Below are 27,155 nucleotides of genomic sequence, written 5' to 3'. Positions count from 1 at the left end.
AGGTATTGTTTGGTCGGTGTATCAAGCTGCATTGTCTTCTTTGTACTAAAAGGGTGATGTGCTGGTATTTACACACGGTGAATGAGCCAACGCAGAATAAATACTGTAACTAACTCTTCATTATGAAAAGGCTTAAAAGGTGGGAGAAGACAGCCAGATAAAAACCTATACTCAGTGTTGAGCATCTGCTAAACAATTTCATTATTTGTCACCTATTCTCAAAGCCTGTACTATTGTTTCTGACGAGCTGCTAATGTATATACTTATACACTGTTATTCAAATAGTTATTCATATTCCTTATCATCTTAACTTTTCTATAAATATTTAAAAGGCTCATACACACACACACACACACACACACACACACACACACACACACACACACACACACACACACACACACACACACACACACACAAACCCAAGGAGAAAAAGTGCAACGCAAAATGTATTTTTCCAAGAACAATTTTATTATCTAGTATTTGGATCATCTTGAGAGTATCAAAAAAGTCTGTTGCCACATTTCAACACTTAAAATAATTTGTTTTGATGCTCACTTGGGATTAAAAGATGTATTTTGGTATTCAAAAGCAGAAATATAAAAAAACGTAACTTCAATATTAACATTTAAGTCTACACTCTAAATCTACTTTTGGCACCTGAGTTAAGTCAGCAATATTATCTGTGGTTCTAAAAATTAACCTTTTATATTAATGCATTACACAGAGAAACTTTGAACTTGAAACCAGCCTTATAAATTTAGTAAAATGTCACATTTAAATTTGGAAATGTTTTTGTTTACGTCATGCTAAAAAGACAATCTAAATGAAAATAATTACCAATATAACCTACGTAAGTATCATTCAGGTAAAATATCATGGTGACATCTCAAGCTTTGAAAAAAAAACTGTGAAAATGCCTTTCTAGCAATCAAAACCATTGGAAATTATATCACATTTAAATGCAAATAATGTAAATGAAAACCAAAGAAAATCACTAAATAACAGAGACTTCAACTTTCTTTGGTTAGGATTATTTGTATTACAAAGATATAAAAATTGATTATGTTGCTCTTCACACATAGGGTTTCCATTTTGATAGTCAGAATCCTTCATTGTCACACCTGGACAGGAATTATTATGGAGAGTAAAAAAGAATTCTTCCCCATACAGCAATATTGGTGATCGGTAACAGATGATTCTCTAAACAAAGAATAAATATCATCATCTATCATTGGCAGGACAAACTTGATCTTTGGTCTTGTGTCAAATATTTCCACCTTATAGTACCAAGGATCAACTGAATGAAAAGCCACACCCATCTGAGGAAGGAGACAACTCTTTGGATAATAGCATTGGCATCACCGCTGCGTTAAGCAATGATCTACAAGGCAAATGGAACACAAGCCGGAGAGTCTTGTGCTAAAGCTTTCACCTGAATAAAGCATCAAGAAAATGTACACTGCGAAAAGCATTCAAACCACCATTCTAAGGGAAATTTACATCATTGGCAAGAACAATATTTTGGCAAACGCACCCTTAATGTATATCCTCTATATTTTTGGTTGCCTTACAATATCTATTGTATTATCAAAAATTCTTTGGGTAAAATTTTTCCCATCTTTGGATCTCTTCTTCTTATAGTACACAAAGCCCTTTCGATATTAAGGCCATGTTAAAGCTTTGAGTTCAGTGCACTGGAAATGCCAAACGATATTGTATGATAGCTCAAATAGTTTGACAATATCTAATGCACTTATTTTCACAACACAAAGTATATCATTCAAAGACAAACAATGTAAAACAAAAGCTCTTTCAACCGTGAAAATAAAAGTTCAGAGAATAAAAAGAAAAATGAGGACCTCTAGATAATAACGCCCCCAACAGATATGGCAATGACATATTTTCACCTTGTCCCCTGAGTCTGAGATAATACTGCACAATATGTGGTAAAAAGGAGGTAGTAATGTAAACACAGAACACAAAGGTAGATAATCAGTCATCAGGGCCTAATTACACCCTCTGTTCCAGTGGAAAGTAATTCAATGTAATGAAAATGTATCATAGTACATTTTTGACATTCTTTTTAACATTCATCATGCGTAAGCTTTGGTTTAGGACAGACAACACCAAACACAGACAAAACAGGTATGAAAAAAAATGGAAATAAAATGTTATTACAAACATTCATACAAAATCCTGAGGTAGATCTGAAGCAAAAGCACATTTTGTCCATCGCAGCAGCTAGCTTCCTGATCCCTTGTGCCTCAAGAAATAACCGAGGGGCTCAACACAGGAAGCCAAGAGGTAGAAGTGGAGTAGATCCAGGCCGGGCGATGTCAGGAGCCGACTGCTTGGGATGTGTGCAAGGCAGGATGAGAGCCCTCTGAGGTGCAGCAGAAACGGATAGCATCAGGGGCAGAGTGATGGAGAGGATGGCTCAGCATCTCCTCGTTTTCCACTTCAAAAGACTGCTTCAGCTCAGCAACAGTGGTACCATCGTCAGGCCCAAAAGATTCAGGTCTGGAGCTTTGGCTGGTCGAAGGGTTGCTCATCTCTTCATTGCTCTCTTCGTTGGAGTAGTGTCCAGAGTCTCCCGTCTCTTGGCTGCCCTCACTGGAGTGAGAGCTCTCCGAGTGATAAGGTCCATAGATGATCTCTCGGGATGAAGGTGGCAGGGGCGCTGAACCTAAATGCCCCTCGTACCTCAGAACAGTTTTGCCAGCCTCATACAAGCTGGCTCTCCTCTCAGCCTAAATAAATAGTGAAGACAAAATTGAAATTAAGATTAAAAACAGAAATTGGACTGAAAAAAAAGTTGATTGACCAGAATAATGTTGCATCACTTACATCACTTTCAGCTGGATTCCTTATTTCCCTCTTGAAGAGCAGCCATCTCTTGCTTTGATTATTGCTGGTGATTTGACTGGCCCTATTTATGACCATATTAGCTCCACCCTGTAACAAATGAGAAAATATATGAGAGATACATATTTTTGTTATGGTCCTGTGCTCTTTTGGACATCAAACATGTAACTGTGAAACTTAAAATTATATTTCTGCAACCAGAAGAACCATCACTTTGTCTCACCTTGGCATCTAGAAAGTGGTGACTTATCATGGGTATGAGGGCCTCACCATTCTCTGTATGGTGATTATTAGGCAGGGGCAAACCAGCATGTGGACCTTCAGCAGCTCCCACAGCAATTACTTTGTGACTGAAGGATTTTCTATTACAAAGATAATAATGCAAACGGATGTCAGAAAAAAACTAATTGTTTATGTTTTTCATTATTCCAAATGATTATGATCAGTACCTTGGTCTGCCCTTACTGATGAGGATTAAGGCACAAATAACAATACAGGCCAAGGCGATGCACACACCAACAATGATCCCTGTCATAGACCTCTGGTCTATGTGGTAGATACCATCAGAAGACACTGAAAGATAAACAACAGTGTTTCAGATTGTAAATAATTTCACATTAGCTTACACTACGCTTACACTTATTTAGAGAAAATGAAAACAGAGGAGAGATAACGTTGAAGTAATACAGAAGTTACAAACCATTTCATTTCAAGCTAAGAACACTAACACCAAAGTATGGCTTTCCTTTTACATTACTATTATTATAAACTTAATGCCACATAACTACCAGCTTGATATTACAAATGAATCAACTCAAGATGAGACGCCTTTATCTTGTATGCTCTAGTGTTTAATGATGCTTACCTGTTGTATGTGGGAAGCTGTCAGAGTGTCTGGGGTTCTTGCTGCGGTGGGTGTTTCCACGCTTCAGTGCCAGCTCCACAATGTTAGAGAAAGGCCCATCACCGACATGGTTGGAGGCAGAGATTTTCACCAGGTAGACATTCCCCGCTTCCAGCTTCTCCAGCAGGGCCATTGTGTGGCTTCCTGTAAACAAAAGCACACAGCAAGAATTAGAAATACAGAAAACTGATACAATCGTGGTGATAGAAAAGGCTCCTATGTGATACACATTCAACAGGGTAAAATATATTGAAATGTTTCCTGGAAACAACATTTTCCTATATGTTTAAAAATTGCCCTATAACATTCCAATACTCACACTATGGGGCATACAAGTGCTTTAGATATATTAGGTGGTTAGTTTATTATGCTTAACGGAATTTCTAAAATCACTTCATCATTTCCACTAGCTATCTACGTGATGTTCTGCTATAGTATATCTGTCTAAAATTGCAATGTGATTAACTATAAGTGTTTGTAAGAGGTAGTGCTGGGACACATATTTCCCCCAAAATACTTTCTGCATCACTGACTTTACAAATAACGTGATCCAGTCCACTACTTACCCTCCCTCTGTAATATTTGCCAGCGTCCAGCCATCCAGGCTTTCTGGGAAGCGTACAAGATGGTATAGCGTGTAACCACCACATTGGGCTCTGTGGGCTCCCTCCAGGACACCAGAGCAGTGTCATCCTCGATCAGAGTTACACGCACTCCTGCAGGTGGTTGGCTAGGCGCTGTACACAGAGAAACCACATTCACAATAAACAATACTTGCTGAGAAATTTACTGAGAAATATGCAATTATCTCATTTGAGTCTGGACAGTTGAGGAAATTATGGGATATACAAACAGCAACATATTCATGGCAAAATTATGATTGAGTAATTTACAACAATTTATTACCTGCTGGCAGAGTCTGATGGTAAACAACAGAACTCCAGGGACTCGACATCTGGTCCACATGGAGACGCACAACAAACTCATAGCGAGTGTTTGGATCCAAATTCTGAACCATCACACTCTGTCTCGTACTGTGGACAGACATCATTCATATATTATGAGCATTTTGCAGACAATAATCCAGAGCTACTGACTATATAAAATGTGAAACTGTAGGGCAATCTTAAATTCGTACATCATCATTACAAACAGCCAATGATAAAAAGTACAAGGGCGGCATCCACACATAATTTGCAAACGTGCAGTGTAATATCACAAAAATATGTAAGCAACCAAACCAAAAGATCTTCTTTTCTTCCATGCCAGAGGTAAAATACTGAATATTGTGGGCGTTCTCAGCTTACGTTTGTAGGTAGCGTATAGCAGAGGCGTTGTGGGTGCCCACAGGTGTACAACGGACTGTATAGCTAACAGCCTTTCCAGAGGAGAAAGCAGGACGGCTCCAGCGCAGAGATACTGCAGATGAATTGTTGGCCAAGACAGTCACATGATCTGGAGGCGGAGGGGCTGCTTCCAGTTGGTCTCTAGCCGCTGAATGATGGAAAACAAAATGCATATTTCCGTCACATTTTTAAATTTGAGAAAAAAAAAGAATTCCATTATAGATTGTAAGACCTTTGAAATAAACAACAGAGAACAGTACTTACACACACATCCCGGAGTATTAATTGTTTGGTCTGTCTGATAGCCATCTCCAGCTTGACCGACAGCCAGAATCTTGACATGATACTTTCTCCTTGGATCTGGAACACAAATAATCAATTTGTACCCATGTTGCTAAAACTAAAACTGAAGGTTGGTCAAACTGACATTTCAGTAAATTACTTCAAATAAATAGTCCAATAGAGGGTTTGGTTGATAATTTTAAACCCTGAAAGATCTCCATTAAAATATCAAAAGTGATGATTAACAAATAGAGCAGCATCAATTTTTTTAATTAAAAGCATGCATGGGTAATGCATGGTCTCCTGAGTCACCCCAACCTCTCATTTATCACGCATTGTCATGTGTAAGGAGCATGAGGTAGATCAACCAGACCCAAGGCCAAGTAAATATGGTGACACAATCAATAAGCTCTATGAAAATAATACCGCCTTTCCTTTTTGAAAGCATATAAAGACCAACAACTATGAAACCCTATCTGCACTAGGTTGTGTTTTAAAACACAATACAAACAAATCACAAAATTTGAGGGGACCAACAAAGGTGAGATGAGGTAAAAGTTAAAATAAAAGTACAAAGTAATTATGGGACATATAAGGCGGTGTCCATCTGGTTAAACAACATCAGAAAGATGTCTGGGGGCAGGAAGCTTTTGTTTGAGAATATGCAATCAAAGTTAGAATGAAATCAATTTAAAACACAACATTTTAACTTGAGAAGCTACCATTGCATTAGCTCCTAAATCAGGACGTTTTTAGGGAGTGTTAAGATTTGTTTTATGCCTCCAGTGTGAAAGGTCAGCTATGGGTATTGACCAGTGAAGGCTGTGTGTCCAGGCCTGCTGTGGGGGCTGGACACACACACACACACACACACACACACACACACACACACACACACACACACACACACACACACAGCATTCAGCTGCTGGAGTTCTAGGCCCATGGGACTAGGGGGGGTTTGACTGGGGTCACCAGGTCAGGCCAAGATAGAACAGAAAGAATCTGGGCGCAGGACTGTGGGAGAGGAGCTGGGCCCCTTTTGTTCCCCCTTTCACATCCTTCCTACTGCCCTTGTGTTATAGCCTTAAACTTGGAGGATCACAGAAAGAAACATGGCTCCAAAACATAACTTATCAGTGATATTTAGCAGCTTGTGTGATTATCAATGTTGAGTTTCACATATCTAGCAAGTTATTACTACAAAAGCATTTAAACTAAAAACAGTTAACAATCTACCTAAACTAAAAACAGTTAACATTCTTTTTTGAGTATGAACTGCGCAAGAACCACACTGTGGTTAAAGACTCACAGACAGACAAAATGATTATAGTTTTGATCAGTATGGCCCTGGTTCATACTATATATAGATTGCTGTGGGTTATTCACATAAACAGCACAGACGACCAGTGGGGGCAGGGTCCTAATCCAGGACTGCTGTCTCACAGCTAGAGGTCAGTGTCTCGGTCCAGCTTTGACCATCCCAGGGGTCTTTGTTTGTGTGTTTCAGTGTCCAGTTAAAGAAGGCAGTGGCCAGGGTCTTACAGGGCAGGTCTGGCCCTGGATAGAACACAATGACCAGGGGTAATTATGCAAGCCGTGGGATGGGAAACGGTGGTGGGAGGGACATCTGGATCCTGACCTCTAACCCTGGGAGCCTGCTTTCACACACAATCCCAGCCAGACTGGAGGGGGCTACTGGTTAGGCAAGAGGGGTCAGCCCATATTGATCAGGACAGAGGGTGAAAATGCAAATGTGGCTTCCAACTGCCCACTGAATTAAATTGAGACCCATTTGAGTGAGGTCACTCTCTGTTGTCTCTACACCAATTTTACAGGTCTAGATGGCAGAAAAGCACTATTGTCAAATATACATATATATGTTTTATGTTTTTCATCCACTCCTCTATCCTATCATCTCACAACTAGACAGTTATGACAACAAGCGTGCATCACTCACCGAGGCCACTGATGGTGTAGGTATAGGTTTGAGCCTGTAGCTTGATGATGGGCTGCTCTGGTTGGCCTTCCTCATGGTAACACAGGTGGTAACCCTGGACAGCCACAGATTGTGGGGATGTTTGCCAGCGTGCCACAATGGAGGTACAGTTAAGTGGCTCAAGTTGAAGAGTAGGGGCTGAAGGCACTATGGGTCAGAGACAGCAGACATGGGATCAATATACACTCATATTCAAAATATTGCTGAGCACAAAGTAAGACTGAACAAAAAAACAACAGGACAGTGAGTATAGAAAAAGGATGGATGGATGGAAGTTCATCTCATTAACACAATGGCTTGGGTGTGACAAAGTTATAATTTAAGCTGCATATTGCAACAATACACATAACATTTTAGAAGACTGTTCATTCACTAGTATTCATGTTCTAACCTTGCTCTCAAATAAAAAAGTATAATTCTGCTGTTTCTACATCACCTAAATATACACCCAAACTTTTGAAAACAAAAAGTCCAGCTTTGGTGTTTGGACAAACAGCCTCCCCCAACACACCAGGCCATGAAAAGAGGCTATTCTTTCCCCCATATAGATGCCTGAGGCCCTCTCTTTATGACCCGTGACTGAGGCCACTCTCACATCACTGACAGCGAAGGGCAAAGGTTCCTGGGTAACCAACACAAAGACTGTGGGACAATGCTACAAGAGCAAACTCCAGTCATAGGCTGGCCACTCTGCATGAGCTCTAGTGATCCTTCTGGTATTCTAAGAGCAGCAAAACAACGATGTAACAAAAGCAAAAGCATAGCCAGTTACAAGTTTAGCACTATATGATCAATAGCATCTGATTGTGGTTTGCTTCTTACCCTGCCGAAGATACCAGATTTTTACCTTATATATATATATATATATATATATATATATATATATATATATATATATATATATATAAAACCATGTGATGAGATTGCATTACATGAGATTGCATAGATAAGAATAACATACAGCTTTACTATCACCAGCTCTGAAAAATATAGACATTTCCTCTTCAGCCTTCTGCAGGTTTACCTTTGTTGCTGGATGTCTTAGGTGTACTGTGTGAGGTCCATGCAGAAGGCTCACACCAGCCCACACGGGTGGCTGCAGCCATGCGGAGCAGGTAGATGGTGTCAGGCTGCAGGCCCTCCAGCAGATATTCAGTGCTGTTCTGAGGTAGCTCCACAGAGGTGACAGTGCTGTCCGCAGCTGTACGATAGGATAGTCTGTATGCAGACAACTGGCCGCGACTCACTTTGGCAGGCAGCGGCTGCCAAGTTACCTGAATATCTGTGGAGCTCTGGCTGGTCAGACTTAGCTCTGGGGTACGCAAAGGCACTGCAGAAAGACATGGATACAATATATATACTTGACTTTGATGTGGTTATGGATTTCTTCAGAATATAAACATGATGGCAAAAAGCTAAACAGTCATATTTCAGTGTACACACACACATATTTGCTGTTATTGAGTAGAAAATTGTTCTAACAACAGAATGCCCACCCCCCTTATTTCCACTCAAAATGTGCTCTGTACACACATCACTTGCATGCATGTGAGCTTAACTACCAGAGTGATTTATTGCAAGGAATGCTGGGTGTCTCAGTGCTCTATGCTTACCATCCTCCAGGGTATGTTGACTGACTTGGTCTGACATACGACTGGCTCCCATTGGCATATAAGCCACGATGTAAAAGCTGTAGTTTCGAGCTGGCTCAAGGTCATCAATGATATAGCTGGTTGTGTCGTTGCCAATAACAATTTGGTATTCTTCGTTGTTTAGACCTGACATGGAGCAGATCATAAAATAGGTTAGGAAATAGCTTAAGATTATCCAAAGAAGAAGGGGCTTCTATGACAGGTTGTCAGCCATGTACCATGTAAACAGTCAATGTTTTGACAGGCTTGATGCTTGCAGTTTCTGAGTGTCACTCATCTTTTACATAAAAAGTTGTAACGCAAGCCACAGCCACATAACTGCCTCAAGGCCTCTTGAAGCAAACCTAATTAAACATTTACAAATATGTTTTTTTCAGATTTGACTTAAAAGAGTTACGTAACTGTCAGTGTAATGGTAAAAGTTAAATATTTCCTAATGCGACAGGTTTGCAAGACTGTGATGCTTTTAAAAAGATACCCTGTCCCTTTAACTGCAAGCAGAATGAGCTGGGGAGCGGACAATGGACTGGCTAAGCCTGTTGTTATTTCAGTGAAGTTGCCATTCGGAGTCCTCCTTGACCTCTGCTCTGTGCAGCAACAACAGATGGCCTTCACCAAAGAAAGTTGATCACATGTGAGAGAGTGAGATAGCGTATTGTGGTTGCCTGTCATCCTGGATCTTTTTACACCTTCCCAGTTCACAACTAGTGTTTTTAAGCTCAAATGAAAAACCTGAAAGAGAATGAACTGGATTTTCTGGGTCTCACCTTCAGCCTTCATATAATGGATGGAGTAGGCAATGACTTTGTCTGCATTGTAGAGAGGTCTCTCCCAGGCCAGTAAGATAGCAGAGCTCGAGATGGTCTCAGCATGAATATTTCTTGGTGCACTGGGCCTGTCCTCGGACATGACAACAATAAGGCGAGCTAACGACAGGACAGAACCCTGTTCACTCTCTGCCATGCACTGATAGATGGCATCATCCTCAGGGATGATCTGGGTAATCACCAATTTACTGTGAAACAATTAAAAAATGTATTAACAATCAGTACTAAACTCAAGAAATTCAATTTTATTCGATCAAGGCAGGTTTTTTACACAGTACTTAGTTATGTTTAATTGCAATACCTGTTGTACATCTTAATCCTCCCATTTAAGTGAACCTCTTCTCCATTCTTTAGCCAGCTAATGAGTGGCGGGGGCACTCCCTTTGCTTGGCACATGAAACGGGCAGTGCCTGCTCTTGGACGGGTCTGGCTCTCGGGTCTCTCGACGATGGATGGTGGCACTGAAACAGAGGTGTAAGAAGACAAGTGATAAAAACACAGTCTATTGTTTTTAATTAATTTACCCACAAAACACTAATTGTAGGGCATCTTGCAACTACTGCTTTCTCTACAAGCAGGTATGGAATTATTTTCTGAATATAAAACTTAGTTCACATCTGCAAAAGCTTTTGTTGTGTAATGACATATGGAATATAAGAAGAAGGCTAGAGATGTAGTCTGAGAACCAATGCTCTATAACTACTTTAGAGTAACTGTACCTAGAACTGTGAGGTTGGCTGCAGCAGTAGTGTAGTTGCGGGTTCCAGGGGTGGTGGCCCTGCAGAGGTAGACTCCACTGTGCTTGGAATTGACATCAGTAATAACCAGGTTCCCATTGCCCAGCACTTTGGCGTTGTACACATCGATGGGTTTACTGTCAGCACGGCTCCAGGAGATTATGGGCCAGGGATTGCCTGTGGCCACACACTCCAGCACCACAGTTTGGTGAAGAGAAACTGTGACACTCTGAGGTCCAGCAATGATTCTGGGCCTTTGAGGTGGTTTAGGGTCTATACCTTCACAAGAAGAGGAAAATGTTAAAAATCAATTCAGCGTTGCCTATATAATGTGATGGTTTAATGCTCATTCCTAAAATCCAGTTAATGCAGTCTCTGTACCTTGGCTGACTGTCAGTGTGGCCTCTTTACTCTTCAAACGGCTACCAATGTTAGTTGCCACACATCGATACTGTCCAGCATCTTCCAATTGTACATTGTGGATCTGAAGTACTCCATTGGGCAAAACCGTTATTCTGGGAACATACAATGGTAACATTAGGGTCAAACTAGCAGGTATATGTACACAGTATCAGCATTTAGGAGCAGCTACTAGATTACAAATACATTTTGTTCACGAAACAATTAGATTAAATGGTGATTGGTGTCTGAAATCGATCAAGGCGTGTCTGCAGGTACCTGTCTGTTCGTAGTGGTAATGTGCTTTGGTTGAGCTCCCAGGTGATTGTGGCGGGAAGGCTGGAGGTGACAGCACAGGAGAATCGTCCCACTGAGCCCTCAGTCACTAGCATAGGCACAGGATATAACACAAACTCTGAGATACCTGTGGAAAAAAATAAATGATTAATCAAGTCTGAAATATCACAAGTAGAATATTTCAACTAAACCTAATTTATAAGTGTGAGTATTTGTTGAGACATGGTTAGTTCCACCGACTTATTTTGCAGTTATTTGCGGTTGTCACTTACTAAATATAGCATTTTCTTTCAATAGTTGGTAAAACATTACACATTATGAATACAAAGCCCTGACTTTGATGGAGGTTAAGTGATTGTATGAAAGGAATTTATCTTTTTAAGACACCATGATCTTGCTTGTGTGCAAATGAGCTATCAGGTCCCATACTGACCAGCTGGTCCAATCAATGGATCAATTGAAGACAACACTGAATAACACATTGTTATACAAACTAATCAATTCACTTTACATAAAAGGGATTTTTCAGCAAATACTGGGAATATAAAAACATAAAAATCAAATATATAAATGAAAAACTATTTCTTGCAGAAGTCAGGGATGACACACTACACTGAGGCATAATGTGCCATTTTGTCAGATTCATGTTGCACATATTTAACAGCTATGTATATACATGTTCTGCTTAGACCCTGCTATGACACTGATTAAGTATAAATATACTTGCTTTACAATTACTAAAACAACTGTGATTAAGTTGCTGAGTCACATTCTGTTTATGTGTTCAAAAGGTCTTTCAATAATCACCGCAAATGAGCAATAACCCAATCTGCATTTGTTTCCAGAAAACTCTGTAAAATATGACCAATGACCTTCATTCATTAAGGTGATAACTCTCTCCCTTCCCCCTCACTCACAGGAAGGAAGTCAATAATATGTTAAAGAAAATCAATACCCTGTACTTCCACTGAAGCTCCACTTTCAAATCATGAGCTTTGGGACATCCAAATTAAAGAGCAATCCTTTAGTTCAAGACCTAATCTTGTCAATATTACACAAATAAACTGGCAACCCTATTTATGTGAAGTGCATTAGGGGGTTAGCCTTAACCAGGGCCAGGAAAAAAGTATTCTTTAGGGTTTGTTTGCGAATGAATCCTTTGAAATGGCAGTAGATTTTGCTTTATGGTTAGTACATCACAACCAATTCCTATGCCAAAATACATTTAATTATCTTCCAATGGTCAGAATTATCATGGAGTCTGGAACGATGCACTTATTCTGTCTCCAGACATCATGGCTGATTGGTGAGCATCATGAAATACCCCCAGCACCTGGTAAGGAGTTAAAAACAAGTTTGTTTACTCTCTGGGAGATACCACATCATCTTCACTCGTGCTGGGATCAGTGATGTAGATGGTGGGTGTGGCCGGCACAGACTGATCTGCTAATATGGTCACCTTTGTTGTAAAGAACAAATCAATGTCTAGGTCAAACAGCACAAAGATTTCTCACAAAAGGTCAAAGTTCGCTTCAAGCCCCTGTCCATTCAATTTTAGCCCAAACTGGGACCAGATTGAAGTCAGTTTACCATTAGTCTACAGAAGAAGAACCTTGTGATTTGTATGCTGTTTATATCCTATATCAAATGATACAATAGTATTAAATTATAATAGCAACGCACATATGTGCTTATTTTACAGATATTGTAAGAAATATATGACAGATATGGGACACCCTCTGTAAATCCAAGAGGTGCTAAAACTAGTAACGTAATCCTAGAATGGAAGGAAAATACCTCCCGAATGTAAACATGTTTTGAAAGGATCATCACTATTACTGGAATATCAGGCCGGTTCAATCACATGACACACAGTCCTTTCTTTAACAAAAGGGCTCTGCTTGACAGGGCAACACAGGGACTGATCCAGTGAAAGGGATTGTGGGCTGGGAGAAAGAACAGAAGGGCAACCCAGCCAGAGCAGGCCTGTGACATCACAAAGCCTTTCCCTGCTGACCCCTGATCCCCAGGACCTCTGGACAGAAGGGGAGCCCACAGGAGGCCCATCCTCCACTCCCCGCCTACAGCTGACCAAAAACCTTTAACCCTTTCACTGAAAAAGGCTGGACGCCAGGCCAAACTTGACTTTTGAAGGTTTTTATGTGGTCATCCTATAGAAAATTGATTTTTTTGTTGCTCTTTAACAGATTGACAACAATCACAACAAAATTGTCAGAGTAGAGTTGGTGGGTCTATACGCTCATACAATTTGTTTTCCTGTTTGTATTTTAATATTTATAAATATCTTCCTGTGTGATAATTGTATCTAGATGTTCATAGTTTTGTACTCTGGAGTATTGAGACATATTGCCCCAAACTTTATATACTCAGTGTCAGTGTCAAAGTCAGTATACTTCAGAAAGCCATGCTAGTTTCCATGACACCAGTCATAAGATATCCTTTCTAGGACCTGTGAAAAATGTCCATGGTAGACCAGGCCCATTGAATAGACACAGCTGTCCATTCCCCTGATATGTAGACAAATAATGCCCTGAAAACCTAGCCTTTTCTTCTGGGGCGGTCAGGGTTACTCCAAACAAAGGCTAAAAGGCAATTATCCTTTCAGGGATTCCTCTGTGTAGCGGACCATTCAACAATTACACATAGCCTCAGTGACAATGCAATCCAACGAACATGAGAAGAGAGAGAAGGCTAATTTCCAACTTTTTGCCAATGTTTCTTACTTTCATATATGTGCAAGTTACATTTCCTCAAAACAGGGAAAAGATAGTTCACTCAGACTCAGGGCTGCCTGTTTATAGAGTATTTATGAGTTTTTAGATTGACTCTCCATCTACCTTTTACTGTCTCTTAAAATGATCGTATAACTGGACGGACAGCTTTAAACTCAAGCATGACCAAGTCTGAACAACTTCCAATAACAAGGAAACCCAGACTTTAGAGGTTTTTCCTCAGTAAAGAAAAAAGAGGGTGGGGTGGGGTGGGGGTACATCTGCTTCCCATCTCCAGGTTAATAACCCATGAACTTGCCATTCTAATGCCTGCATGTTGACACCACAAAGTGTATATCACCAACAAGTTTAACCCATCCTCATATTGGTCATAACAGTGGATAACAGGAATAAAGCCCATGTTAGCTTCAGATAATCCCTTTCACTCTAAGCTCCATACTTACTTGCGATAGTCAGACGTGATCTTTGACTTAGGATAGCTCCATATTTGTTCTGGGAGAGGCACTGGTAGAATCCTTCATCTGAATCCTCCTTGGTATGTTTTATCTTTGGTATGTACAAGGAGCCGTTGGGCAGAAACTGTATGTGCTCACTTTCAGCCAACCGAACTCCATTCTTCAGCCACTTGATAGTGACTGGAGGCAGCCCATGAGCCTGACAGTCCAAGACAGCAGGGTCCTTTGGTAGTAAGGTAACATCACTGGGCTCTGTGATGAAAGACAACTCGCTGAAACACAAAACACCTGGAGGAAAAGAATGGGAACATTAGCAAATAGTTGGTTATGTTTCTGAGCAATGGGAGACTACAACTGCACAACATTAACTCTAGCTATAGCCTGACATACAATAGATCAGATCATCAACAGATCATGTAGTTAAATATCACAAGAAAACAATTTTTTACAGAAAACGATCAAAAAGCAGCATACAGAATGGTGTTGTTGACATTCATTTAACGTAGCTAAAGTTACTGACTGTGTAAAATAATGCAGCTGTATTAAGGTGGTTACCATACGTTGATGTAGCCTATAATTTGCTATCCTGATTAAAAAAAAACAACTGTATTTGTCAGAAACAGTGATGTATGGTAAGTGGTGTTTTAATATTCGCTGCCATAATATTAGACATGAAGTCAGTATCCGAATCCGACCTAACTTACTTTAACGTTATAGCTAAACGCAGCAGTTAACGTTAAGGTTATGCCATCGATTCGTGCGCGGACCACATATCAGGTCAGCACACTAAAACAGAGACAAGACACTTACTTGATAAAGGAAGAAACAAAACAAAAAAAAGCCAGTCCTGGTAGACCTTCATCTTAAACTTTGCCATTTATCCGGATTATTGAGTCATTTTCCTCCACCGCGAACCGCCGCTCTTCTGCGTGCTGTCCGTAGCCTATATCCCCAAATCACTAATGCCAACAACGGAGGACCAAAGGCTCTACAGGGGTGTCAGCCCCCCACACCCGCCTTCTCACGCATGCGCAGACAGCACAGTCCAGAAGCAAGTGTGGGGACCCCAGGGGCCCCCGGAAAGAACTGTCACAAAACAGGACCTGGAAACTAAAACCAAACATGGTCTGTGTTGGCTAATAATGTGTATATATCTTCACGTTATTTTTAAATTAAATAAAAAGGATCTTTGGCAAGCACATCTCTCTTTTGTATCCTTGAGTTTTGCCTCTTCTATGTGTGATTTGTGTGATGTGTGATGACTATCTGTGATTTTTCTTGTTCATATTTTACAGGTTTTCTGGTGCACCTAAAATTAGCTTGAAGTCTTCTCTGATCCCTATATTTCATGTGTTCACACTTTATTTAGCCTACCTATAATATTCTCATTCTGTTTGTTGTTATTTCACTACTGCTTTTTCTGTCTACTTTGTATAGAAGGCATTTATTGCATGTCTTTCCTGAAAGACGTATCCCTCCTCTGTTCCTGAGGTTTCACCCTTTATTCCTGCTGAACAGGTTTTTATGGGTGTTTTCCTTATCCACATAGATGGTCTAAAGATGAAGGAGAAGCTATGGAAGGTATGATATATTGTTTGTAAATCCTTCTGAGATTAATTTGTGATTGTGGGCTTTATAATTGACTAGACTTGACTTAAATTGTTCAACATGTTGAAAGTTTTTATTTCTGTTGACAAACTACAAAGCTGAAAGGTACATTTATGTCTCTGATCAGGCCCATAGACTAATACCCTACATATACAGTACATTTCAAACTACAAATTAATCAGAAATTAACTCTATTCATTTCCCATGTAGCTACTTAGCCTTGTGAGATTTTTTTTTCTGTGCATTAGATATTTAAGACAACAAAATAAGATGAACATAGTGAATTATCAAAGGCCACTGGTAATAAGATCACCCTGAACGACATCTGCTTCTACCACACAGCCTGGTAATTATGAGGATATATTGACGGCTGCAAGTCAGCTGCCTAATGAGTTTAAATATTGATCCAGCGACCGTGCCTTTTGACAATGACAATCCCGTCTCCCAGCCCTCATTCAATAGCAATACAATGGGCTCCAGCTGTGAAATCCACCACCCATCCATTGGTACAGGTAAATGCAGTCATCACATTCAGAATGGGAACTGTGTTGTGCCTTCCAAAAGATATTATGCAACTCGTATTCTCCACAATATCTATGAATCGTTGTGTAATGATTTTAAGGGATTACTGCCATAAACATGCACCTCCACACTTCCATATCCAGTCAAACAAGGAGAGCGTGGTGTAATTATGTATTGATTACAACTAACTATTGATTTAATCATTCAAAGCCTTGTAGTTATAATTTAAGGCTCAAAACCTATGGTCAGGTTAAAAACATCCTATAATGTGTTTACTCAATAGTCTCAATAGGAGAAAAATGTGCATCTAATATTATGTATTGGCCTTTTCTTTATTAGGAAACACACTTATGTTTTAGTTTTTTAGCCATGGAAAACATGAGTTATCTGTATTGCTGCCTCGATTTATCTATAGCTTTACATTATTTGGTTATTGATATGTTGTATGGTTGTGAAATCTTGTTGACTCACATTGCCAAATATTGTGGTGTGGAGGTTACTGCTGGGCTCCACATGGCTGAAGGTTAGTCTGTTTGGCCATCATCAATAGGGTTAAGGTCATTAACATGTTATGAATATCATGAGGCCCTGGGAAAGCAAAGCAGAGGACCAACAAACTGGGCTCTGATTGGCTGGAGCGTGTCTCCCCCCACTGACCTAAGAGGTCATTTGAAGAGCTGATGACCTCTAACCTCATGCCAAGAGGGTGATGGAAAGGTTTGCATAGAATTGATTGCTAAAATATCAAAAGTGTGTGGTGTTTGACCGAAAGCAAACAAACACTAGTATTAGCATGTTTGGAAAAATCAATTCAATCTTGTCATAAGCTGGGGTCTGTCCAACCAAAACTTTGTTTTTGTTTTGCAATATTTGTATTGAAGACAGATCCTAGATTTCTTTCCTAAAATCATGTCATTACCCAGTGATATTTTAACAGCACTGGCAATGACAGCTAATATAGGAATTGATTAGCTAATAAATCAACAAATTCAAATATTAATGATGACTACTATTAAACTACAATGACTACTAAGTCCTGTAAGGTAACGTTCTCTCATGCTTTTAAGCATCTTTTTATTTACTGCAATAAAATACAAAATCATCAGCACATAAACACACAAGAACATTCTTTAAAAAAGTTTATTGGCTTTTAAAACCACTTTAAAAATCTCACCAGTGAGTACTTTCCATTGAAAAAAGAAACAACGCATTTGCAATATTAACAAGCTACTGTACATTAAGCAGTACACCAGACAACACCACAGAGGAGGGTTTTTTTTCTACTGGTAGAAATGGACAAGATAGTCAAACAGAGTTGGTTCTGGGTCAGTCAAAGGTAAAGAATCAGAGTCACTGCTTGATGGAGCTCATGTACTCATAAAGAGGTGCATTTCCTTCATTCAAATTCAAATATCAGTGCCTTATTGTTAAAGAAAATTACGAGAAAATGTTATATTTCTTCACAAATGCATTTTGCAAAATAAGAATATGTAAAATCAACAAAAAACAGTCATCAACATAACATATAGAACAACATTAACTTAGTAAACAGCACAGAACGAAAGTAATGCAACTCATGAAACTAGCACTGCCAGTCTGGTTAACAGAACCTGCCCAAATCACAGAAGACAGTGGTTACCAAGAATACAAAGTACAACAGAAGTTATCACACATGCGTGCGTACAATCATTTATCAACATAATGAGCATGTAGGTTTTAAAAGGTTGTTTAACTTTTTTCCCTCAATGCTTTATATTCTCATGTATGAGAATGAGTAAGAAATGTGTATCTCACTGAGATTAATGCACATTTTGCTACAAGACAATTAGTCATTTTCTGACAGTTAATTTCCCTACGCATGTTGTCATAAAAAATATTTTTTTTCTTTTTTTTGTGGGCATCCATCATTACATTTGTCCATAAAGATGTGGCAAAGCCATGTGTCATAAAAATTTAGTGCAATAATGTGAACCTCCAAAGTTTGTTGAAACATGAGTAATCGTTTTTTCCAGTGTCTGCTGAAAGGCTTTGAGCACAATGTCTGTCACAGAGATGTTTGCAACCAGCTAACAGTATCACAACTTTTTTTCTCAATATACCATGCTATTGATCCTGCTCAAAGCACACATCACTTCTGCAACTGCAGAGACCTATTATCTTTGAATAGAAAAAAGTAAAAGAAAATCAGCAAGCGAGACCAGACAGCATTACTTTTACGACACATTGAGCCAGAAATGTAACACACAACATACAGTATCTTGCCGACTATAGATCTGTTAAGCTTTTTTTTCTTTTGAATGGCACATACTTAGCTAGAATAATGGCCATATTATAGTGTCTTGATACATCAAATCTCTATGTATCTATCCTATTTACAGATGAAGCTTAAACATGACTTATACAACATTGACAATAGCCAAAAACTCAAGCAAGCATCCTACTGTATCACATAGCCTACCTGGCTAGCAGTGATGGTTTCAACATGCTTTCAGGTCCATGGTTACCTATAAAACATAGGACAGTGACCATTTCACAAATCTACATACTGTACATAAGATTTACGCAACTTAACCCTTTTCCTCAAATGCAATAAAACTCTTTTATATCTCCAAGGCTGCCTGTTTCTCATTGTTGTTAATGTTAACTAGGAGTGTCTCTATGTGTAATAATCTCTTATGTTATTGAAACAGATCATCTTTGGTATGGAAATAAGGCTGGATTCTCCACAAACATAATTTAATTTCCTCTTGATCCCTAGATGGCATCAAAACATAAATGTCAGCCTCTAGCTTTCTATATAACTAAGCCTTCTCCATACCACTGATATTCTTATCCAAGCTGGGAGTATAGCATGCCAAAAGAATCTCATGACTGAAAGTGTGCCTGCCATGGTTAATGGACAGTATATCAATTCCTCTATTCCTCTAAATCCATTACTGATAAGGGCACACACAGTGTAGTCGTTAGCCTATACAATACGCATCTATATTGTAACACTGCAAAACAAAAACAATAAGAAATAGTACTGAAAATATCAGAGTAACAGCTGCCTTGATATGACGAAGCTCTGGATGGTTCAGAAGATTCTTAACATTATAGTATATACAGTCTCTCTACAGATGGCATAAGGCCTTGGACTTTGGGAATAAGGCAGACAGTTGTTGATTCCTTTCGATGTATAGTCCACAAAGTGGCCTGAATTCCCATCTTCTCCCTACTGATTTATCTACTCCCTTAATAAGATATTAAACAGTACAAGAAGTATAGGCTTTAAGAACATTTCACTCTTGGACAATGCTCAGATGTAAATCAGTTTTCCACTGATTTGGTATATGATAAAGTATAAAGATTATGTCATAAATTCAGCACCTGGCAGCATAATATGCTACCCTTTTTTAATATTCAGATATGGCAGGCAAAAGTACTACAACTATTATGTGCATATACTACAATCCCAATATCCATTTGGTTGAACTTGAACTGCACACACTGTTTATTTAGTAGACAACAGCAAATGTTTTTTTGGTCTTTTGTGCCAAATTTACTACCCATCTCCTTCTTTTATCAACTGTCCGTTAAATTTAAATATTGCATTATTGATTGGTTATAACATGGAAGATTACGTTTCTCTTAATGTTCATAACATACAAACCTGCTTTTCGTAAGTGCATGCTGCCACCAAGTACTCACACTTTTACATTGAAATGCTTACATTTCTAATTTCAGATGAGGGAGAAAGATGATTAAGTACTGAAACTCTGGGTGACAAATGAAAAAGGAGAGAAGTAACTAAATGCAGTAGGAGAGATTTTCTGGTAAGCCTGGCACTTTTAACAGAACGAATGGCAAAGTCCAGACAAATCCCAACAAACTATAGTTTAACAACAGATAAACTACATACGCACCAAACAAACAACAGAGAACAGAAATCACACAGAGTAAAAGATAACATTAGCCCAGCATCTCTACTGTAGTAGGCTGGTCTTTGCTTTCTAGCCAGTCAAAACCAGAGTTCACAGTATCACTGCATATCTGCTGAAAAAGCGGGTCGTTCTTCAGCTCTTCCAGTGTTGAGTCTTCATATTGTTCCTGCTGTTGATTAGGATCAAACAGCAGATTGGTGTCCAACGTGTTAAGGTCAGTGATGCTACTGGACAGATCTGAGGTCAGTCTGATGTCGTTTGAGAAGTCAGACGCCACAGCGTTGAGCTCAGAAGCTACCTGACCCACCAACTGGGAACTGGGGTTGAGGCCATCATCTCCCAACAAGTCCTTGACAGTGTTGTTGAAATCCAGCTGTTGCTCGTCCTCCACATCCTGCTGCTGTGTGCTCTGGAGGAGGAGCTGTGGTTGTGTCTGCACAGCATTCTCCTGGAGCTGCTGCTGGTCGTGCTCACCAGGACCCGCTTGTGCTTGGCTGTCCCCAGTTGAGAAACTCACCTGTTCTCCACTGCCGGTGGTGAGGTAGCCATGCTGCTGGAGCTCAAAGGCAGCAGGGCTAGAGCTAACAGGCAGCTGAGTTTGGTGAGCAGTTCCTCCAGCGAAGCCAGGAGTGGTCTCCAGGATCTGTGTGAGGTTCATACGGGCCGTGTAGTTAGAGGGGAGGTTGTTTATACCCAGGCCACGGACAGAATCATCCCCATCAGCTTCCATCTTGCTGAGAAGAACATTGGTAATTTTGGCGGTGTTACTCTGACCCTGCACAGGCAGCATCTCACTCTGCATCATGATGTTCAGGGGTACAGATTGGCTTCGCTGGACCATGCTGTGGACCGAGCCAACCGTCTGGCTGTTGGACAGGATGCTGAGCACCTCAGAGGTGATGGGTGAGTTAAAGGGTGAAACCACCGCTCGGGTGGTGGTGGTATTGGTGGTTGTGGTGGTTGGAGGGCCAGTGTTGCCACTGAAGTTTCTCTGGCGCACTGCAGGACTGACACTGCGGCAACGGAACGAACTGGACGCAGATGAGGTTGATGCCTTGTTGTCCAACGGTGCAGGTACAGCAAAACTCTCCTGTTTAGTGGGAGTAGTTACACCTGTTACCAGCTGCTGCTGCTGCTGTTGTTGCTGCTGCTGCTGCTGCTGCTGCTGCTGCTGTTGTTGTTGTTGCTGTTGTTGTTGTTGCTGCACCGGGGAAATTGGAGTCAAACGGCCAAAGTGAGCAGCATCCTGTCTTGACTGAGCCTGAAAGGACTGGCCTGGAATTGCAAAGGCATGTGGTTTACGAAACTGGTCATCTACCAGGTCTTGGTAGCTGGGCAGAATGCCAATGCTATGGTTGGGCAAAGGACCTGCAGAGTTGCTGTTGTAGCGGTTGTTGATCCACTCCAGTTTGGCCTTGTCAGGGTGTGTTGCCATTGGCCTCTGCATGGGCTTAACAGGGCTGCTGGAAACAATACTGGCGTCATGATAACCTGTGATGCTTGAGTTAATAGGAGTGAACGCAAAAGGGTTCCTGCACTCCACTGGGCTCGGGGGGACGCTGCTGCTGCAGTTGGACAGTGGTGTGCTGATGGGGGTGTTGCGACCCATGACTCCATCCACAGGGGTGATGGGAGCCATGCGGGAGCAGGGGCTCTCTCTCGTCAGGCTGTGCCCAAGCGTCATTTCAGAGGTGGGGGTGGGGGTCGGAGTTGGAGTCGGTGTTGGAGTGGGAGTTTGGACAGGAGTGGTACTGCTGTGGGCAGAGTGGAAGAAGGTCGTGCCGGCCTGATGAGCACTTAGGATAGAGCCTTGATTGCTGGCTGACTGGCCTTGTAAAGACACATCAACACAGCTACCAAACAGACCCTTCAGCTTCATCTGCTCCTCCATTTGGACTAGCTCCTCCACGATGCTGTCCTGGGTCATGTCATCATCATTGAACGGAAAGTAGTCCATGTTGGACTGAGAACCTGCAAAGTCAACCATCTCCTGCGTGAGGGTGAGCTGGCCTGAGGCCTGGGGGGGTTGAGCTATAATGGAAAGTTGGTCAGTAGGGGCTTGTTTGTGTTCTGCTGGTATCTGCTGCGCAAACGCCTGCTTCCGAAGCTCATCAAGTTCTCCCTCCTCCCATATTGTGCTCTTTAAGTCACTCATCACAGAGGCTTCGTGTGCTCCTGAGTTGGCTGGTATGGCATGTGGGTCCCCGGTGATCTGCCGTAGCAAAGCCTGATCCGACGTGTTGTTTCCAGCTGCTCCAGTGCTGGTATCAGTGCTGAGAGAATGGTCTTCACGTTTCACCATCAAAACCTGGGGTTTGACAACAGTCTGGGAGCCCTCAGTGTGTGTGATAGGCGAGTCAGAAAGTGCAAGAATCTGTGTGGGCCCTATGGAGGTGTGTTTCACAGTCACTTTGCAGGGGGCACTCTCTGGTCTGGCAGGGGTTCCCGGTCTGGGGATCCTCTTCAATGCAGCATTGATTCCAGGTTTGGGATTGTCAATTATAGCCAGTGGCTGCTGGGAGATAAACACCCTCTTCACAGGAATCACATGGGACTCCCCGACTGGGCCTGTGCGCTTCCTGGGGCTCTTGGCATCTAGGCAGGGATCCTTCGTTGTTGGGGTAACAGCGGATGAGCCTATAGATATTGTGTTGCCATTGGAGTTCTGATTATCAACAGTCAAGTACAAAGTACTGTCATGGCAGTTACTGTTATTGCTGTCCTGAGTCCCAGCTACAGCTACAGAGACAGGAGGGGATGTGGGGTCACTTTTTATCCTCGCCCCTTTGTCTGGTCCGGGAGAACACTTAATCAGGAAGCTTGGCTCACTGGCAGCCCTGAACTTAACCATTCTCTCCTCTTTGGCCCCAACAGCAGTTTTCTCTGTGCCATGGGTGGGGTTACTGTCATTTCCAGCTTCAGACACCACTTTAATGTCAGTGGAGAGGATTGGGGTGGAGACTACGGCACTGGGTCTAATTGCAGAAGACTGAGGGGCAAATGAGGTCCCACCGTGTGGCTGCTGGGAATCGTCCAAAGCAGCTATGGTATTCACACCCGCAGAGCCAGGACGCACGGTTGTGCTGCTGCTGTTGGGAGCCAGAGCAATGGCCGTCATCTTTACCACGTTGACTGAGCTGACGTGGGGAGTTGGCATCACAGTTTTTATGGGACTGTTAGTGATGAGCAGGGTAGGGGGTGAGCGCAGCGTGATGGCACTGGTGGCAGAGGGCTTGGGCAGAATTTGTGCGTACCGTGTGCCGTGTCGTGCCAGCCGGTCACCCACAGGACTAGCTGAGATGTTTTGGGGATGTTTGGGGGACTGTTTAAGAGACTGAGTGACCACTTGGAAGTTCACAGGCAACACTTTCCCCTCTGCTGTCCCTACAGGGCTGGGTGAGGTCATCAACTGCCTACCTCTCTGTACCTGGGAAGAAAAGTAAGAATATAAAATTACATTTAGGCACATTTTTCAATAAGATATCTGAGTATAATCAGTGGGAGAAATTCGGCCAAATACCGTGACTGGGCTGGGGACAGCTGCTACCACGATGCCTATGGTGGGCTGAGGGGAGAGCAAAGCAGGGCTACCACAGGGGATGGTGGGGCCAGGGGTACTGGCCTCCGCTCTCTTGACCTGGACCTCACTGGGCAGGGGTGAGTGGAGCTTCTGCTCCTGCTGCTTCTTCTGGATCTTGCGCTGCAGTTGCTGCTTTGCATCAACAGAAGGAGAGGGCAGGGTCTTCACCTGGGGCTGGAAAGAGTTTGCCTCAGCTGTTGGCACAAACGCAGAGGCTGGAGTTGGCGTCTTCATTCCTGTTGAGAGAAGAAACAAATTGAAGAATTATGATTAGCAAAGATGGAGTGTCAGTGAGAGCAAAGCACTTCAAACCAGGCATGGTCAATAGTCACAGTTTTTAATAGTTCTGAACTTGTAGTGCCACTTATAAACAAGGGAAGTATTATGCACAGTATTGTCAAGTATTGCAAGGTACAAGAGAGTTTAAAATTGAAAACTCAACTTTATATTACCATTGCTAATCTTAAACCATATTGCCCTGCCATAACGTCACCATTTATTTAAATTATAATTTCTCAGAAAACCATTGAATGTTGTACACAAGATGGGTTTACTCTGTTAGTTTCCATAAAGTTGTTTAGTGGGAGTAGACCATTTTAGCCATGTAATTATTATCATACTTTTCTACCATGGTCTAGGTTTATCATTGCAAACATTTTCTCCACCCCAAATGGTTTACAGACAGCTGAATTAACCTATTTACATTTTCAGCACCATGGACAGCTGACAACTGTTTTAGGAGACACACGCAGCATCACATTAAGAAAACACGATGTCCAGTAGTGAACATCATGAGGCACATACGGTAATCACAAATGTGCTTTTTCAACTTAACATATCCCTCCTCACACGCACACACACAGCAGTAAAATAAAAATGAAACACCAGCAGATCAGAGGAAATCTTTACCTGTGGGTGTTCCGGTCATAACAGTGAGTGCAGCCATGGACTTAGTACCAATGTAGTGGCTATTGAGCAGGAAGCGGGCCAGGTCCTCCACATTGTCAAACTGACGACTCAGGACCTTTTGGGCCCACTCACACACCAGGCCACAGGCTGCAGATCTCATTTCATCCTCAGCGCTCGGGGACTGGCCCGTCGACTCCATCAGCTCACACTACAGAAGAGAGCAGCAGGTGGATGAGCATCAGACCATTTTTAAAATATATTTTACCATAGGTTTTTTTTTGCAGTCTAACTCACCCCATCACCAGATTTCTGCAGATCCAGGTTGGGTAAGGATGGCATGTGAACAAAAGCTTTCTTCCTTAACCCGCTATAACAGTATGTGAGAAGGAGTTAAGGTGTCTGAAACATAATGTTTAAAAACCATCTCATCTAAATCTGCCTGCAATAGTCCTCAGGCAATAGTGTTTTTCTTACCACAGAACCATGCGTTGCGCACTGGCACAACTGAGAACTATTAACACAGCTTTTTTGTGGAATTTCTTGAACTTTTTTTATTATTTTAGATGGTTGGATTTCTCTGTGGTACATTGATTATATATTGTGCCTCTTCCTGTGCATTATTCATAATATTTGTAATTCAAACAGCATTTGCCTTTAGTCTTAAAAAAACGTAAACAGACAAACTTTATTTATCTTACCTCTATTCAAAAGCTGGATTAGGAAGAGAAAGAAGAAATACATGATCTGCCTCCTCAAATCTTGGCACCTGAATGGCACTACTATATGTCATCAATTGACTAACAGCATCCACTAACTTGCTCACAATATGAAGACTATGTAGACAAAATAAAGTGAAGCACAGACAAATAAAAGCATAGGAAAACTTTGTTGACCAGTTCATGAGAATTAAAGGATATTTGGATTTGCCCCTCATGCCCAGTCGACGTGCCTTCATGTTAGGAAAGACATTCTTCATGATCTTTCCAAAGTCCGCTGCACTCAGTGGATTGTAGCCAAGATTGTCACAATAGCTCCTATACGAGAAGAGAATCCTCCATAAGATTAAAAGTGAAATACATACTGTTGTTAGTCCTCTTATCTGTTTCCCTGACCCCACAGTGAGGTCACACACACTCACTTGTATTCATCATACACCTCTTGCTTTGGGAGTGAAGTCTCTGGGTGCTCTTCTAGGTGATTCCGTATCCAGTTAAATGCATACATCTGTTGAGTACGGCTTGACGACATGGAACTCTGATCACTGAAATTGATACAGAAGAAAAATAAATCTGGTGAGGCAGTGTCCTCAATTTGTATGCATCATTTCTTGTTAATACAGAAACTTTAATACCATAATCCAGGAGTGGAGGACACCCTCTCATTCTCAGTCCAAATGGGCAGAATTGGGGGGTTGGGGTGATGAATAGATATGGGGAAACAAATGAAACACAGACAGCTAGGTATAGCAAAAGTCTACATAGATCAGTGGTTTGCTTCATAATGATAATCAATCATACAGCTGAAAAATGAATGATAATTTTGTATAAGAAACTCACCAGTGACAAGCAACCCTCAAAAATGTAAAAAAACTAAACTAACATTTTTAGGAGCTAACAGCCTAAACAGTGTCTGCAAAGTAGCCAGTGGATAGTGACTTGAATTTTTGACAAGCAATGAGACAAAAGTGCCAATAATGTAATGAGAGCCCCAACAACGCAGCTGTGTATATGTGAGACAAAAAAGACCAAAGAGCAAAGTGGAAATCTTGAGTAAAGTGTGTATGTGTCTGTGACATACCTTTTATCATTGCCACTGCTGGGACCAGAAGGCAACTTCAGGTAGAGGTAGAGTTTTTCTATGTCTGTAAACTTCTCAACATCTTGCTGTAAAAATAAAAATGATCACAAAAGGAAAAAGAGATTATTCATATAAAACAAAGTAAAAAAATGTTTCACTAACAGAATCTATAAATATATGCTTCATGAGAGTAATATTGGAAAAGAGAATGAAGACCGAAGCTGACACTGATCAAATGACTCAAAGTCTTATTTCTAAGTCTTATATTCTAATTGTTAGCTCTTCACAACTGGACAA

General features: G+C 41.2%; 2 protein-coding genes across 2 annotated transcripts in view; both read right to left on the bottom strand.

Moving 5' to 3' along the window:
• Positions 1 to 479: 479 nt before the first annotated feature.
• Positions 480 to 15,508, bottom strand: LOC114560152 (protogenin B). Its single transcript, XM_028585307.1, has 19 exons — positions 15,330 to 15,508; positions 14,508 to 14,807; positions 11,294 to 11,438; positions 10,997 to 11,130; positions 10,598 to 10,894; positions 10,180 to 10,339; positions 9,819 to 10,066; positions 9,013 to 9,177; positions 8,424 to 8,729; positions 7,361 to 7,546; positions 5,383 to 5,478; positions 5,080 to 5,266; positions 4,679 to 4,806; positions 4,339 to 4,509; positions 3,734 to 3,916; positions 3,318 to 3,441; positions 3,092 to 3,230; positions 2,851 to 2,958; positions 480 to 2,753 (listed from the first exon to the last, which is right to left on the bottom strand). The coding sequence occupies exons 1-19, from the start codon at positions 15,394 to 15,396 to the stop codon at positions 2,340 to 2,342; spliced, it is 3,558 nt and encodes a 1,185-aa protein (XP_028441108.1). The 5' UTR covers positions 15,397 to 15,508; the 3' UTR covers positions 480 to 2,339.
• A 2,263-nt stretch (positions 15,509 to 17,771) lies between these two features.
• rfx7b (regulatory factor X7b) overlaps positions 17,772 to 27,155 on the bottom strand; it is a 17,587-nt gene continuing 8,203 nt past the window's right edge. The window contains exons 3-10 of the mRNA XM_028585501.1: positions 26,859 to 26,944; positions 26,413 to 26,451; positions 26,200 to 26,322; positions 25,979 to 26,095; positions 25,356 to 25,440; positions 25,062 to 25,269; positions 24,093 to 24,388; positions 17,772 to 23,999 (exon numbers count right to left, since the gene is read on the bottom strand). Of these exons, the coding sequence (XP_028441302.1) occupies positions 20,601 to 23,999; positions 24,093 to 24,388; positions 25,062 to 25,269; positions 25,356 to 25,440; positions 25,979 to 26,095; positions 26,200 to 26,322; positions 26,413 to 26,451; positions 26,859 to 26,944 (4,353 nt within the window). The 3' untranslated portion in view covers positions 17,772 to 20,600. The remainder of the gene's footprint in view (positions 24,000 to 24,092; positions 24,389 to 25,061; positions 25,270 to 25,355; positions 25,441 to 25,978; positions 26,096 to 26,199; positions 26,323 to 26,412; positions 26,452 to 26,858; positions 26,945 to 27,155) is intronic.

This window comes from Perca flavescens, chromosome 8, assembly GCF_004354835.1.
Source record: "Perca flavescens isolate YP-PL-M2 chromosome 8, PFLA_1.0, whole genome shotgun sequence".
NCBI lineage: Eukaryota > Metazoa > Chordata > Actinopteri > Perciformes > Percidae > Perca > Perca flavescens.
This window is presented reverse-complemented; position numbering and strand designations above follow the sequence as displayed.

Excerpts from the sequence above, each read along its gene's own strand:
- LOC114560152 (XM_028585307.1), bottom strand. The coding sequence starts at position 15,396 with ATGGCAAAGTTTAAGATGAAGGTCTACCAGGACTGGCTTTTTTTTGTT. Across the intron at positions 11,439-14,507 it reads ATCACGTCTGACTATCGCAA|GTATCTCAGAGTTTGTGTTA; the intron begins GTAAGTATGGAG and ends TTTTTTCCACAG. Across the intron at positions 10,340-10,597 it reads AGCCAACCTCACAGTTCTAG|TGCCACCATCCATCGTCGAG; the intron begins GTACAGTTACTC and ends CCTCTGTTTCAG.